The 17,264-nt window shown below is 37.5% G+C and overlaps 1 protein-coding gene across 1 annotated transcript; it reads right to left on the reverse strand.

Annotated features, from left to right (window-relative positions):
• Positions 1-2,117: 2,117 nt before the first annotated feature.
• On the reverse strand, positions 2,118-15,266 carry rpf1 (ribosome production factor 1 homolog). The gene is made up of 9 exons (XM_051676003.1): positions 14,954-15,266; positions 14,643-14,699; positions 9,529-9,609; positions 9,350-9,445; positions 8,217-8,370; positions 8,003-8,085; positions 6,531-6,712; positions 3,363-3,489; positions 2,118-3,255 (listed from the first exon to the last, which is right to left on the reverse strand). Exons 1-9 carry the CDS (start codon positions 15,197-15,199, stop codon positions 3,214-3,216), a joined length of 1,068 nt encoding a protein of 355 aa, XP_051531963.1. The 5' UTR covers positions 15,200-15,266; the 3' UTR covers positions 2,118-3,213.
• Positions 15,267-17,264: the final 1,998 nt, after the last annotated feature.

Consider the following 17,264-nt stretch of genomic DNA (forward strand, 5'->3'; position numbering starts at 1 on the left):
AGTTAGTCCCGGTCCTTGAATCTGATTGGGCGAGAGAGGTTCCATGAGTCCTGATGGTCTCACACCATCAGCACTTGGATGCATCACTCTGTGTATCACTCCGCTTGTGTTCGTGCGATTCTAAACTAAAGTGTAAGAGCGGTGCAGATGTGTTAAGAGATTTGTCTCTTTACATTTAATTTTGTGAAATTACATATTTTAGCCAGTAGTTGGAGGCAAAATAAAAATTTTGGTCAGTTGGTGACGTGAAGTGAGTCAGCCTCACTCAGTGTTTATATTCAACAGCGCTCTGTGATCACTCGTATTAACTGTTGTATATAAGCAATATCACACTCGCAATCGTGCTATATGGCCCTAAATCAGCACTGATGTGATTACCTACTCGTGCCTGTGGCCGAATCACAGCAGTGCTGATATAGGGCCATATCGCACTCTTGCTCATGTGATATTGCTTAATTATATAAAAATTCATGACTACACATCTAAAACAGTTTTAACTGCAAATAAAGTCCTCTTCAGATGAATGCATCATGGCAAACATACTGAAAATTAACATACTGTAATTTTATTAAATTAACTGTTTTCACACAAAAGCAGTTTAGGCAGAGGTCTGAGGCTTCCAAGATGGCGCCACGGTTGACTTATCAGAACCAGCCGAATGAGGCATCTACGTATGTATAACTATGCTAAAGACCACATGAAATCACAGCTGGAGTTTTTACTTCTTGCTAGCTTGCTATTTTTAATTAACTTAATATACAAATGTACACATTTCAAATGTATAGTCTCTTATCCTAGGAATACAGATCAAACATATTAATAAGCATACTGCAATCACTCGTTTTGTTTGAACAAAAGCTGCTTTTCCACCATCGGGCCGAACAGTTCTCATTGCGTAACCGTGCCGTTTTGTAGTGATCCAGGCTCATTGGCTCTGTTACAGTTTCTTTATCCACTGTGGTGATGCTGAATCATGTTTAGAATTAACTGACTGAGAAAGTAATTAATCATTGTGATTTCAAATCAGATGCTCACGGTCTCGACTTCGTCTGTGATCTCCATTTATTGTGCATGTCTGGAGCCTATTAAGGTACTACATTTTCCACTCATTAATATGTCTTTGTTAATTTCTCACACGATTCACACAAAGAAATCCCATGTATTCACTTATTAACCAACCTGAGCGGTGTTAAATTTCTGACCTGAAGTGATGATCTCACAGTGGAGGTCCTTTGCCCGTCTCTTAAAGTTGACCACATTTACATCCACATCAGCGATAAAGGCAATTATCTGGTTAAGACTTTATTAAAACAAAACAACAACAACAAAAAAACATAAAAAGTAAAAATGCTCCATAAAGGTTTAAATGCTCCACAGAGTGTAGGGTATGGGGCTAAAGGCTCCAAGGGGTAAAAGGCTCCTTTGATTTTATTTTCTCCAAAACACTAAATGGCATCAAAAACTAGCTTTATGAAAGCACTTTCCCAAACATCTGTTTGTCACTATGGACTGCAAAATATTCCTGATCCATGAGATCATTGCGCATAATATCTAAAGATTGATTTTGAGGTCATTTCATCTAATATTTAATACTTTTTTTAAAAAGTTGCACATTAAAGTAGCTAATGATTATCCTAGAAATTATCACATATATTTTGAGACAAAATACTTGTCATTTTCAATTATGTTCAAGATGATTATAAAAAAAATCAATAACTGTCCAATAAAGGAAAGGATAGTATTTGGGGTAAAAAGCCCCCTGTTGCAGGGGCTAAAAGTTTTTTGCCAAATTGTGCCCTATAACTATTGCCCGCTATATCAATATAACCGCCCTGGGGGCCTTTTACCCCTAAGTGATGGAGCCTTTTACCCCAGGTGTGGGGTAAAAGGCTCCCTCGCCACTTTAAAAAATAAAAATATTGTATTCAAAACAAACTTCTATTATTTCTTTTCACACAAATTATGTTGCAGGTCGAGCAAAAGGAGTGCAACGTACAGAAAAAAGGACTGCAACTATTTTGACGAAGACATTTGCTCTGAAAAACATAAATGTACTTTTAATTTTAACTGTTGAATTAAAAGCCTATATGTAAAGCAAGTAATACTTTAAGAGAACATAAAAACATTTTTTTTTTATAATGTGAAAAACAACATGCAATTTACAACGAAATTTATTTGAACACAATGCGTAGCATACATTTCCATATTTGTAGCCTTCAATTTGGGCACAGGACAAAATATGCTAAATAAAAATAAGTGACCAGTTAACCAATTATAATTGGTTATTGCAGGCCTCCTATTGGCTGTTACAGTGGTTGCGGGCAGCCATTTTGGGGAGACATCTCGGTAGCTCCAACTACTATTAGGGATGCACCGATCCGATACAGACGTTTTTAGATGGATCGGGTATCGGTCCGACGAGCCCGATCCAAATCCGATACTGTTAGTCATGTTAGTTACTGTCAAGCTCCAAAAATGACATAAAAGAACCATAAAAACACCATTGAAGTAGTTCATATGACTCGTGCATTTTATTCAAAGCCATTTGAAGACGTGCGATAGCTCTGTGAATCACAAAAGGCTGTGTTTAAAAAGTAAATGTATAAAATGCACGCACAGTTCCAGCACGTCTGTGAATGGCGCTGCTCTGTTTACACACACACTTGCAGCTAATTTTAGCCTTCACAGCAGTGCGCAATATTTGAGCGCTACTCGAGAACAACATCTCACATGTAGATGCTCAATAGTTCGATTCACTTATAATATGCATTTAGAACGGCACCGGAGGTGCATTTTACCAGAATTTGAATAAGAAGCGAATTGAACTACTGTGAACTTGCCTACAAACAGACACATACTGGACTTCCTGGAGAGTTTAGAATGTCAAAATAAAAGCCAGATGGTTTTAAAGTTAAAGGTGCACAATTGAAATATACCAACTTTTTTCCCCCCAAAAAGTGAATGAAGGCTTAAGTTGTAAGGAGGGGAAAAAAATCTATTGAATTGATACATTTTTCATGCCTGGAGGCAAAACGAATCTCTATTTCAAGTCATATTTCACAAAGGTATTCTTAATAATAAAGTACAAGAAAATATAATACAGCAAATTCAAAGCATGTATTCCATTAACACTTAATCAATAAAATGAAAAAGATATTATTAAATGTTTATTAGACATTAAAGAGCAGTTGTCCTATTTTTCCAGGATGTCTCTTAAATATGGAATTTTCTTCTACTGGAGTCCATCTCATGACGCTGAAACATATCAAGCAACAGTTAATGAAGTGTGACCTACACATAGTAAAAATGACTGACATTTAACAGCACATTAAAACTCTAAAGATTTCAGAGATAGGACTAACCTTGTGAACCCATTCATATTCCCCAAATTTGGAGTCAAAGGTTCCTTTCTGTAAGGAGCGAAGTTTAAGAGTAAAGCGGGGTCCTAGCTCTTGGATTCCTACTCTCTTTTCATTCTTGAAGATGTACCTGTGTATTGCACAAAATGAGTTGATTATTTCCTGTAGAAACAGCAGTTCTTCAGCTGTCCATTTCAAACACCAGTTTGATAAAATTAAGCATTGCTTGCTTGAAAATGTGTTACATTTCTTCACGAAGACCAATGACAACACAAGGGATCATATTTCAAAAACATCTCTAGTTGTTTTATGTAGTACTTAAGTAACCCCAGTTCTATTTTATGCAAACATGTTGCATTCCCCCGTTGCCCTCAATTCCTTGTTTTAGCATCAAAATACTTTTGTTTCCCTCTATTTTGAGAAGTTTAATATTAGAATACATTCACATGCTTTTATTTACAGTCTATGATCAATAATGACTTGCAGAGCAACATCTAGAGCTGTCAAGATTGTAATTTTTTTTTGTTTTTTGCTGATGATTAGTTTTTATACAAACAATAGCATTGAACAAATATGTTTCATGTCAATTATTATATCTATACACACACCTTAAAATGTAATGTGTTTACAATTGTTTACAAAACTTGGAACCTCTTTTTGGAATCTCTTCATTTACACAGTGTTGTTTGGAACAGAGATTGACCGATATATCGGATTTGCCGATTAATCGACACCGATAACAGATTTCTGGAACTATCGGTTATCGACAAAATTCCACACTGATAGTTTTTCCCCCATTGTGTCCGGTGCTGGAGCGGCTGGGAAGGATCCGCTGTCGTTATACAGAATGAGAGCGGCCTCTAGAGGCGAAATAAAATCTATCACTTCACTGATGCATTGTGGTGTTTGTTTTGACACGTGAGACTACACTCTGCATGGAGCGGAACACTTCAGAAGCGGATTTAAAATATCAGCAATGAAAAGGTATGTGTACAGTACATGTTGTCATATCATTATAAAGTAATTAATTTGTTGACTAGATGCTGCATTAGTAGAGAACAGCAGTATGTTTGCAGACAAGGCTGAGAGGACGCTAACATTAAAGCTAACCTCAAGCGGTTAGAACAATGTGACAAAAATACACGCAAGTCCTACCCAAATGTTTAATTCTCACGATTGTTACCATCTATTACCATCTATGTGCATTAGTTTATATCCAGCTGGTCACGTTTATGCATTTGTTATCCAGCTAAGTTGCATATTTAAAGCTAGTGATGTGAGAAAGCAAATTAATATCTTCATGCAGCCGAGAGAAACGTATAAACAAATCAGAAACGCATCCGATTTCAATTCAATTTTATTATCCTCACTGTAATACGATGACTTCCGATTGATCACATTCTTGCGCTAAAAAAGGCTAGACACAGCGTAACAAATACAGTTTAACAGAAGGTGTCTCAATATGCTTTTAAAGTTCTTTTTAATTAGACACATCATCTAAAAAATAGTGCTCCTGCATGAGACGCTGAATAAACAAAAACAAATGGAAACAAGGACATTCGTCTAGCGCGTTTACATAGAAATACAAATGGATTTGTTGCAAATGCGTTCAGTGTGAACAGCCCTTTACAGTTGGTGGAGGTCTTTGGCCGTTGCGTCTTGCTCTCTTATAAGTGTTTCTCAGATTAAGCAAGGAGTTGTTTAAATGCTTTGTCAGGAAAGATGTTTCAGGAAATGTGTCTCAAGATCCTCACGTTCGGTTCCAGTCTGTTGTGTTCCGTCTGTTTGAACAGCCCCTGGCCTAGACTCATAGTCTGAGTCGCTTCACCACCGAGTTCAGCCAAATACCACGCTATCTGTGAATACTGCTACTGTACTCAAAAAAAATTTTTTTAAATTTATATATATATATATATTTCACTGTTATTATGAAGCTTGAGTCTGGAGTAGCAGGAATCAGTGCAAATGTAACACCATGTGAACTGTCTATTGAAGCGTTTTCCCCCCTCATTTTACTTTTGACTTAACATTTGAGAATATGGACCGACTCAAAGGAACCCAGAAGACCGACTCAAATTTTATTTATTTTATGCACATTAGTTGAAAACGAAATGCTCTTTTTTTAACAGCCAGGATAGGAATGTTCAATACAATAATATAATGGTGCGGAATGGTTTATGTAATTATTTCACCCTCTTGTGGACCAAGGAAACGACGTCAATTTAAAAATCAGCTGACTTTTAAATTTGAATATTAGTTCATATATATTAATATTTATATATTTAATTTAAAAAAGTACAATACATTTTCATGGTTCAGTCAGTACTGTTTTTTTTTTTTTTTTTGTAATAAAGTTCAGCACTATTTTACTTTGAGTGTTATTTTTTTCATTCAGTATCAATTTTAAAAACTATCAGTTGATTAATCGGTTATTGGCAGGTACTGCCCAACATAGTTATCGGTAAAATCGGTCGACCTCTAGTTTGGAACCCTCCCAACCTAAATAATAATATTATAATATTTCCATACAATATGTATAGAAATATATATTGATGCAATGGTAATATATTTCTGTGATAATTTCTTAAATTCAAGTACTTTAAGTCAGTACGGTTAAAGCCTAATTTGGCTTGAAGACCTCTGAGTTTTTGCATGTAGTTGTTGACAATGTTTTAATATACTTTCTTTTTAATATCCCCTTCCAAACATGGAGAAACCTCGTGTCATATTCTATGGTTACGCAAAAGTGAAAAAAAGTGAACCTGGAATTTTGTTTTGCATTTACAATACACATTAAAAGAGCACTGAACACACTGCAGACTTAAAAATAAGTTTGTTTGGAGCACTCACATAATGCACTGCAGTGGAAAGCAAGAAATGAAATGTGTATGACATTTCTACATGCCCTTAGAAGTCCTGTATTTCAATGACAATATGTGATTGGAATTCAACGTGCACAATAAAATGTATTAATTGTGACAGGCATGTGAATTAAAAATAAAATGCATATTGTGACAGCACAAATTTGATGAGTATCATAAATCTCTCCACCAAGACATCTTCGGTGTATTTTTATTTTTCTAAATTTTTATCCATATATGACTGTTTGCAAATAAGATTTCATTGATTTGAAGCAATGGGTCCATACATTTTAAATGAGAGAAGTGTTACCTGTGAAACCTGAAAAAGATGAAGTCTCTCTGATTGTGAAATGTGGCGACCTGACGGCCAACGAACTGTGGATCATGAGGAAACAGAGCGGCAAACAGCCGACCGATGGTGTGACCAAGTCTAGTAGTGAAGTTATTGAGGATGACTTCTGGAACGTGTTCTGTTGGGTCCTTACCTCTTCTCTAAATAATAATGAAGAAAATCACTTAAAGTTAAGAGTTGTGCACCCTTTAGAATTAAGGTAGCAAACAGGACGCATAAGTGTAATTCAAATTTGATTTTAAACTATTTCAACTAAATTAAAAGATTTATCTACATGTAACTGCTGTACCATGTTTTTTTTTTAAAGTACATTTCATTTTTCAGTATGAATTACTAACAAACATGGTATCATACACGCAACATAGTGGGTATTTCCAGAAACATAAGATGTTTTAAATAATGTTTGAAATGCCACATATAGAAATTTGTTTAAAGGGATAGTTCACCCAAAAATGAAAAATCTCTCATTTACTCACCCTCATGCCATCCCAGATGTGTATGACTTTCGTTCTTCTTCTGAAAACAAACAAAGATTTTCAGAATATCTCAGCTTTGTAGGTCCTCATGATGCAAATAGGTATAAAAACTTTGAAGCTCAAAAAAAATACAAATGCAGCATAAAAGTAATCCAATATGACTCCATTGGTTAAATACATAACTTCAGAAGCAATATAAGTGTGGGAGAGAAACAGATCAATATTTAAGTCCTTTTTTACTGTAAATCTCCACTTTCAGTTTCTTCTTTTCTTTTTGGTGATTCACTTTCTTCATGCATATCAAGGAGATTTCATAGTAAAAAAGGGACTTAAATATTAATCTGTTTCTCACCTACACCTATGATATTGCTTCTGAAGATATGTATTTAACCACTGGAGTCTTATAAATTACTTTTATGCTGCCTTTATGTGCTTTTTGGAGCTCCAAAATTTTGTTACCCGTTCACTTGCATTGTGAGGACCTACAGAGCTGAAATATTCTTCTAAAAATTTCTGTGTTCAGCAGAAAAAAGTCACACATTTGGGATGGCCTGAGGGTTAGAAAATGATGAGTGAACTATTCCTTTAACACAGACTTCACTGCATTGTTCTAATTTACCCCAAAGTCTTTAAAACGGAGCCAAGAAATTATCTGAAAACAATGTGATGGACATTTTTTGGTGCTGAATGGCAAAAGTAAATCATATTGTGGAATTAATATGCAATTTGTCAAAATGAACTATGTAATTATGTTTTTTTTTAAATCCTGTCTTAGGACTAATTCAGTTTCACTGCTATGACTTTAATTTATTTGAATTGCATTCGATAAATTCCTTTTCTTGTCATTACAATTCAAATTCCAACACATTAATTGAATACTTATATTGTGAGTACTGCCCAACCTTGTTTGAGGAAAAATGGTTTTTCTCTCACCTGTAAGAACACTTCACTAACCTTCATCTCTTTGCGAAGCCGAACACTGCTGACTTTGAAATGTGCAGTCGGTCCGTCAGGAAGGTGACAGAGAATCAAACCGTCTGTGATATTTTAAGTGAAGGAAACTCCTACATACAAGATTCTATAAACATTTCAGCTCATCATTCAAGACAATGAGATCTCACAGATATTATTTAAAGTAGCAACATACTGAAGTCAGAGTAAAGGATACTTGGCACCTTTCTGTCCTCATTAATCACGATTATGTAAGTAAAGCCTCGTGCTACACATTGAGGAATGACTCTCTTCAATGCCAGACCTCTTCTGTAGTACACATGTGCGTGTGGGATTACTGTCGCTAGCTGCTCACAAAACCTCACAGTTCTCTAAAAACACAGACAATACTATAAACAATTTTGAACTTGAAACTTGAACTTGAAGCATACAGCGATCAGCCACAACATTAAAACCAACTGCCTTATATTGTGTAGGTCCCCCTCGTGCCGCCAAAACAGCGCCAACCCGCATCTCAGAATGGCATTCTGAGATTATATTCTTCTCACCACAATTGTACAGAGCGGTTATTTGAGTTCCCGTAGACTTTGTCAGTTCGAACCAGTCTGACCATTCTCTGTTGACCTCTCTCATCAACAAGGCATTTCCGTCCACAGAACTGCCGCTCACTGGATGTTTTTTATTTTTGGCAGCATTCAGAGTAAATTCTACAGACTGTTGTGTGTGAAAATCCCAGGAGATCAGCAGTTACAGAAATACTCAAACCAGCCCGTCTGGCACCAACAATCATCCATGAGATTATATAATCAGCCAATCGTGTGGCAGCAGTGCAGCACATAAAATCATGCAGATACGGGTCAGGAGCTTCAGTTAATGTGCACATCAACCGTCAGAATGTGATCTCAGTGATTTGGACCGTGGCATGATTTTTGGTGCTAGATGGGCTGTTTTGAGTATTTCTGTAATGGCTGATCTTCTGGGATTTTTATGCACAACAGTCTCTAGAATTTACTCTGAATGGTGCCAAAAATAAAAAACATCCAGTGAGTGGCAGTTCTGTGGACGGAAACGCCTTGTTGATAAGTGAGGCCAACAGAGAATGGCCAGACTGGTTCGAACTGACAAAGTCTACGGTAACTCAGAACACCACTCTGTACAACTGTGGTGAGAAGAATAGCATCTCAGAATGCTATTCTGAGATGCGGGTTGATGCTGTTTTGGCAGCAAGAGGGAGAGCTACACAATATTAGGCAGGTGGTTTTAATGTTGTGGCTGATCGGTGTATATGCATCGCTCGATTAATACTGTATAAAGAATTTTTTTTTTTTTTTTAAATCGCAGTAAACTCACTCCTCTTGGCCTGTCTGAAGTGGTAATAAGAACTTTGGGATTCGTCAATCGATTGAAGTAAGCTGAGAACTCATCAGTTCCTTCATCAAAAGCCACCTAGATAAAAATAAATTAGCTCCAGGTTAGTTTTAAGGGCTCAAAGTAAGAGGGTGGAGTAGGGTTCATTAATCACACATCACCTCCTCATCCTCTGGGTTGACTGTAGTTTCATCATATATTCTCTGGTTTTCTATAGTCTTGGGAACTTCTTTAGGTGGTGCCTGAAAAGACAATATATGGAAACACCAATTAATTCATGAAAAAACAAAACAAAAAACAAAGACAAATGATCACTGAATGTCACTGATTTATATAGCCAGACGGTTAAGAGATTTGAAAGCCAGTTCGATTATACACATTTTTACCCTGTTTTCATCTGGTATTAACATATGTTTTGGGCGATCCGATCACAAGTGCTAATAGTAAATAAATACGGGTGTAAATGGGGTCCAAAACACTTTGTGATCCGATCACTCAAACCAGTAAGAAACGCATGCAAAGGCGTTGCATTTGTAATGTAAATGCTGATGCATCCCGAACAACAGAGAGGGACCACCTACTTACCTGTCATTTAACCAACCACCACACAAAAACAAGCCTTTAAAGCTGAAGTGTGTAACTTTTTCAGTGTCAAAATACTTTCTTCTCTTATCTCTGCTTAATATCCAGAGACAACTAAAAGTAAACCATTCATAGGTTAATTTTCTGTAAATCTGTAAACACTGTGTCTAGGTTGCGCTATGAAAATTCCTCTGTTTGTTTGGAGCAACCTGTCTAAAGAGAGACAATAACACTGACTTGACCATTGGAATGAGTTGGGAGCAGGACTGATCAAAGAATATATCTGTCCAACTAAAAAAAAAAAATTGGAAAAACCCATACACAGTAAGTCATCGAATATACCGTATGCAGTATGAATTTGCTATTGATACATTTTTCTCCTGAATTAATACAATTAAATAAGTTGATATTGCACTCAACTTAAATAAATTAGTGTTCCGCTTAAGACATTGTTCGTGCTGAGATTAAAATTTAGGTATATTTGAGAAGGAAAGGGTGTCGACTTCACATGCTTTTTCTTCTTTGTAGTTCATAAACATGCAACAATACAATGATGTAGTAAGTAATGTATGCAGTAAAAAAAAAAAAAAAAAAAAATCAGACCCTCCCTTTGACAAAATCAAATAATCAAAGTGGTCACTGGAAAATGCAAATACCTGGTGTAAATAATGTGTCTTGGCTCATAGTTGACCACGTGTGATCAGATCTCCATAGACAGATGTTGGTACCAGGTATTGGTTGACCAATATATCACTGAGGCCGATAAAATCAGCTTGTTTTTTTCCCCTCTCCGTTTCCCTCTCTTTCACAGTCTCTTATTAGATTGCCATTATTGGTTCTCTGAGCTGCCAATCTTCACTACCCTGATGACGTCATCTCTCTCTCCACCAATGGATGGCGCTTCCTACCTTTTAAAAGCCGGTTGAATTCATGTGTTGTAGCCTTTTGGTTTGATTACAACTTTGCCTGTTAACTCCCTGTTTTGTGTATTGTTATTTGTTCATTGTGACTCTGCATGTCCAATTGTGTAGTGATTTACTTAGTCACTTGTTACCCATTTGTTGTGACTTTCGGTGGCGTTATTTCTATGACCTGTTGCTCTTGTAACAAGAGTGGAAAAGTGGACAGGTAAGATGTCACGTGACATACACTGTGCAACATGTAGACTGTTATATCTGTATTAAACACCCTAGGTAAGGAGTGAGTGCCAACCACTGTACTTTTGATGTTTTGAATCAGGTAGAGTAGTTTAGATATTGCCGTTTCCCACATTGAAGACTGTTTTATTTCTTTAAATAGACTTTATCGTGGTTTTTGTTTGAACTAACAGATTAATGAGATTAGATGGTTAAATATGAGAGTTAGAACTGTTTTGTTTTGATTCTTTCACTCCACACATGTCCCTTTTCCCTCTGGCTTACTTATTAGTATAAAGCCCAAGTTGTAAATATTATATATATATATATATATATATATATATATATATATATATATGCTTTTTCTCTCTTTTGTATATTATGTAAATACTCATTATCCATTTATTAAAAAAATCATCAAGATGGTGCTGCGGATGGCCGCCTCGGTGTGTAGCTCTTCAGTTCTTTTGTTGTTTTTGTTTGTTTGTCCTGTGTTTAGTAATATTTTTCCAGTCAGTTTTACCAGGGACGAATTGCTGAACATTTGGCAGCATATACCAGACAACCTTTTCCCGGTTTTTGAATAATCAGACGTTTTGCTGGACATTTTAGTCGGAGGCGCAGCTGTGTTGTTTAAACGCGCTATGAGATGCAGGCGAGGGAGACGAGCAGGAGTGCTGGTCAGGCTCCGTCGGCACGGCTTTCAAACAGCGCTGCCGAGCATTCATCTAGTGAATCTCCGCATTCTTCCTAACAAAACGGACAAACTACATCTCCTCACCCGTACAAACAAGGACTTTTCAAACTCTGCTGCCTTGTGCTTCACAGAAACCTGGCTGAGTGAAGCCATTCCGGACAGCGCGTTACATCTGCCGGGCTTTCAGCTGTTCAGAGTGGATCGCATTGCGGAGTTAACAGGGAAAACGAGAGCGGTGGAACATGCTTTTATATCAATGAAAGTTGGTGTACAGATGTAACAACGTTAAAGAGGATGTGCTGTCCTAATTTGGAAGCGCTCTTTATTAACTGGAAGCCGTTCTACTCGCCGCGGGAGTTTTCCTCGTTTATTCTGGTGAGTGCGTATATTGCGCCAAACGCGTGTGTGAACAGCGCTGCCACAGCTGACTGATCAAATCACAGACACGGAACAACAATACCCGGACTCATTTATTATTATTCTTGGGGATTTTAACAAAGCAAATCTCACATGTGAACTGCCCAAATACAAACAGCACATTACATGCCCCACCAGAGACAGGAACATACTGGATCACTGCTACACAACAATAAAGGATGCATATCGCTCTGTCCCTAGAGCAGCTTTGGGACTCTCTGATCACTGTCTGGTTCATCTTCTTCCAACCTACAGGCAGAAATTAAAATCAACCAAGCCAGTTGTAAGGACTGTAAAGAGATGGACCAATGAAGCAGAGCGGGAACTACAAGCCTGCTTTGATTGCATGGATTGGAGTGTTTTTGAGGCTGCAGACACCAATCTGGATGAGCTCACAGATACTGTTACATCATATATCAGTTTCTGTGAGGATATTTGCATTCCTACTAGGACTAAAGTTCAACAAAGACAAACCATGGTTTACAGCAGAGCTCAGGCAGCTTCGTCAGGCCAAAGAGGATGCTTACAGGGGTGGGGATAAAGTCTTGTACAATCAGGCCAGGAACACACTAAACAAGGAAATCAGAGTGGCTAAAAGAAGATACTCTGAGAAGCTGAAAAACAAGTTTTCAGCTAACAACCCTGCATCACTATGGAGTGGCATGAAACAAATCACAAATTACAGGACTCCTACCCCCAACCCTGTGGTGGACCAACAACTGGCTGACACAGGTACTGGTTTTTCCCTCAGGCTATCCATCTCATGAACAGATAAATTGCCCTATTGAGCAATAACTATGTGCAAAACACAGTTCAGTCTTTTTTATTTATTTATCCAACACATCCAATCTCTTCTGCCATTTCATTCCTCTGAAAAAAAAAACAAAAAAACATTTGCACTGTACATAACAGATTTGTATTTTGCACTGTACATAACAGATTTTTATTAGATTTGCACTGCGTATGTGTATGTATGTATGTATGTGTGTGTGTATGTACGTATGTGTATAATAATTTTTTATTTTTATCTATGTCTTGCTGCTGTTTTTGTATTGTTGTACACTGGAAGCTCCTGTCACCAAGACAAATTCCTTGTATGTGTAAGCATACTTGGCAATAAAGCTGATTCTGATTATTGACTTTTTCATTACAGTGTTGTACTGAATAAATTACTTTTGCACCGTATACTTACCTGGTTGCTTTTGTCATTTGCCAACCTGACACATACAAAATCAATCCACAATTAAAATGTTTTATTTTTATTTTGTGATATAATTTTGCACATGTAAATTGTTAACTGACCCTATACACTTTGTTTAGATTTCCATTTGTTTAATGCTGGATAATACATTTTACAGAATGTCACTTCATGTCCCTTGGATATCATTTTCTCATGGTAAATCTTCTTGAAAAAGATACCATTTAACATAAGATTTTAATCTTATGTTTATTGTGTCGCATATCGCTGTCTCATTATTCCTCTTATCCGTAGAGCCCTAGTGGTCAGTTCTAAATTTGTTTCTTCTTTACAAATTCTTTAAAAAAGGCTAATAATGAATACGGTGGTGCAGGGAAATAAAAAATTAGACTTGTTATATAAAGTAATAATGCTATTTTGCCTGTATTACCAGGCTGACTTTCCCTAATTTTCTTAATACAAAAATTTTGAATATTATCCTTGCAATATGTCCCTACAAACTTTCAAACCAAACCTACGCCCTTGTGTATTAATTGCTATTATATTAAAGGAGCAACATGTAACATTAACATCAAGTGTTTAAAATGGGTACTGCAGTCCAAATTCAAAATCTTGGAGAGCTGTCTCCCCGCCCCCTCCTCACCAGACTGGAAGCTCACGCTGGTTGCCAGGTTGAGGACACGCAACAGGAATGAGCAAACTGACAATGGCAAGCGACAAGCCTTACACTGTAAGTTGATTAGCTAATGTATACCTTTGCAATGTTTTTATTGTTTGCTAATTATAAACTGGCTAATGTGGATTTTTTTTTATAACTCTGTCAATGTTAGCTAGATGTATTGCTGGCTTCCATGGCTGCAGTGTGCTGTGTTTGCCTGCTAACTTATTTCAAATCTGACAACTAGGGGTGTCGAAATACTATTGGTGAGTGGGCAGTGGGCGGGATCACACAGGCCAAAACACAAACAGAAATTCCTGCCCGGAAAGGACATTTCAAAATAGAATATACTGGCTGTAGCATTTATTTTGGAGAAGCCAGTATTTCAACTTAGCATGTTTCTTAAATCTCTGATAACATATTATGATTTTATTTCAATTGTGTGATACAGGACTTTCGGCATTATATCTGCCACCCTACTCTCTGGATATCGGCATCGGTCATAAAAAAAGAAAAGAAAAACATCTGTCCACCTCTAGTACACCAGGTGAAACACTGCCTTTGAAATACAGTGCATCAAAACATACCTTGTCACCAAGAGCTTCTCTCTCCTTTTTCCTTTTCTTTTTCAGTTCCAGCTTCAGCTGAGAAGAAATATAAAAATACCATTTATTAACAGACAATAAATTACAATGGAAAATCCATTACATCTGGCAGAGAGCTGCCTACATAGACATTTGGACGCCTTTTTGGCGCATTTGGAACAGCAATTCCAATCAAATAACATGACGAACCCACTTATTTTTGTTCGATTCGAACGTGCACGTGATGTTCGTTCTGAATGCAAATTCAAATTGTGAATTTCTGAGAGACAGCACGGCAGTAAGTAAGATGTCACCTTTCTTTTCTCCTGCTTGAGTTTGAGGAACATCTCATGTCTGCGTTGCTTGTTTTTGATCTCAGACACGCTGAATGTGGGAGGAAAACACCCTCCTGACTCGGACTTCTCCTCTTTTACTTCATCGTCTGCTGGATGAATCTCTTCCACTGGACCTTCGTCGGATTTGATCTTCCGTTTTAGCTTCTTCGTCTTCCCCTTTATCTTAGAAACACTTTCTGAAGTTGATAACTCCGTAACGTCCATTTCTGTTGCTTCTGTCTAAATTCACGTGTGCGAGAAGCTCTTCTTCCGGTTCAGCTGGAGGTTCCTGCTGCCACTTGAGTCTGTGTTGTGTTTAGCGTCCTCTAGCGTACAGAAAAGTAACACTGTCCTTTTTTATTTGGGTATTTTTCATCACACACAGAAACCACAATAATAAGAGCGTCTTTGCTTTAAATGCATGGGTTGTATAGACCAATGAGATTTGTTCATGTTAGGTTAATATATTAAGCAATCACCATCAATAAAATTGCCTTTCAACTGCCACGAACCTCTTTGAAATGTATTTAGGGTATGCAGTCCAATTTCAATGATGATTTTTGACTTAATCAGGGTTTCTATATTCTATTGTAATTATGACATCATGGAAACAATTCATTCCGAAATTGTTGAATGAAGAGCGGCAAGGCAAAGATTCCATTTAACAACTTATATCTTTACTGATTGAGATGCAGTTCAACACAACAAACATCAAACTTCTTCACCCGTTACACTCCCTTGCGCATGCCTATAAGCAAGCTTTAAGTGCTTAGTCTGCTTGGACTTAAAGCTACAGAGCACTATTTTGTTCTACATACTCCTTCTTTAACTTTGACAGTTATTCCTTAATGAAAAATTCCTTACATTGTAAGTTAACTCAATAAAGTCTTTATCTTCATGGTAAATGCATTTAACAGATTACTTGAGCTGAAAGTAATAAAGTCTATTAACACTTAACATTTAACATTTGTTAACTCACATTTTAACATCAGTTATAATGTCAACATTTACAAATTGAACATTTCATTACTGAATTGCTGAACTGTTTTCTCTGTCTCTTTTTTTTTTTTTTTTCATTCCGTGTACTTAGGGTTTGGTGTGCAAAGGCGACCTGCTCTGGTCACATATGGAGCTGTGGAAAGAATTCTTGTTTAATATTCATTCAGTGGTTTCTTCTCGGCTCCTTGTGGGGTGCATTGTTCTTTGACTTCATTTGGAGTGGGGTATTTGTGCTTAGATTCAGCAGAGGGGGTCTGGACAAAGGGGAATGACATATGTGCTCGAACTGTTGTGGTGGTGGCTCCGCGACAGGAAGGATATGTTTTCGGTTTCGTCTGTATTCCTTTCCTTCAACCTCCACAAGATATGATCTTGGTTCATCACAGAGCTGTTTAACGAGTCCGATTCGGTCGTGGCCTTTGGACGTTGCAAGTCTCACTATCTCACCTTGTAAGAGTGGCCGGAGAGCTCTGCTGGACTTGTCGTAGTATGTCTTTTGACAATGTCTCTTTTTTGAGAGTTGATTCTTGACAGCAACGTTATTCTTTGAGGCTGGCACTAGAATGGACTTGCTGATTGGCAGAGTCATGCGTGTCTGCCTCGACATGAATCTCTCCGCTGGTGAACCTAGTATCTGGTCGCGTGGAATATTTCTAAGGTTGAGCAAGTTTTGAAACACATTCGAGCAATCCCTTTTGGATTTCTCCATTAGATGTTTTGCACTCTGCACTGCCCACTCGGCTAGCCCGTTAGCTTGTGGATATTCAGGGCTACTAGTGGTATGTGTGAAATCCCAAGCAGCAGCAAATTCTTTGAACTGTTGGCTTGTAAACTGGGTACCATTGTCTGAAAAGACTTTGTGCGGACTCCCATGAACAGAAAAGTGCCTTTTGAGTTTTGTGATCACTGTACTGGAGGACAGGTCACGAAGCAGATCAATTTCGAACCATCCCAAATAAGAGTCAGCTAGTACAAGGTAATGTTGACCATTCCACTCGAAGATATCCATAGTTACCCTTGATCATGGAAGATCTGGGATTTGGTGTGAGTGAAGAGGCTCTTTTTGTTGATGGGGCTTCATACTGTTACAGAGAGAGCACGACAGTACCTCCTTTTCAATGTCTTTGATTAGGGAAGGCCAGAATACAATGCCTCTGCGTTTGGTTACATCAAGGCCTGGGTGACCTCTGTGAAGAATGGCGATATTCTTGCTGCGTAGTGATTCTGGAACAACTGTCCTCTGTCCCTTCATAAGTACATCTTCGTCGACTGTGAGCTCATCCTGGAAGGG

The sequence above is a fragment of the Myxocyprinus asiaticus genome, chromosome 37, assembly GCF_019703515.2.
Source record: "Myxocyprinus asiaticus isolate MX2 ecotype Aquarium Trade chromosome 37, UBuf_Myxa_2, whole genome shotgun sequence".
Classification (NCBI taxonomy): domain Eukaryota; kingdom Metazoa; phylum Chordata; class Actinopteri; order Cypriniformes; family Catostomidae; genus Myxocyprinus; species Myxocyprinus asiaticus.

Coding starts and splice junctions, on each gene's coding strand:
- rpf1 (XM_051676003.1), bottom strand. CDS start 15,199: ATGGACGTTACGGAGTTATCAACTTCAGAAAGTGTTTCTAAGATAAAG. Junction 14,700..14,953: donor TCAAGCAGGAGAAAAGAAAG/GTGACATCTTAC, acceptor ATTTCTTCTCAG/CTGAAGCTGGAACTGAAAAA. Junction 9,446..9,528: donor TCAACCCAGAGGATGAGGAG/GTGATGTGTGAT, acceptor ATTTTTATCTAG/GTGGCTTTTGATGAAGGAAC.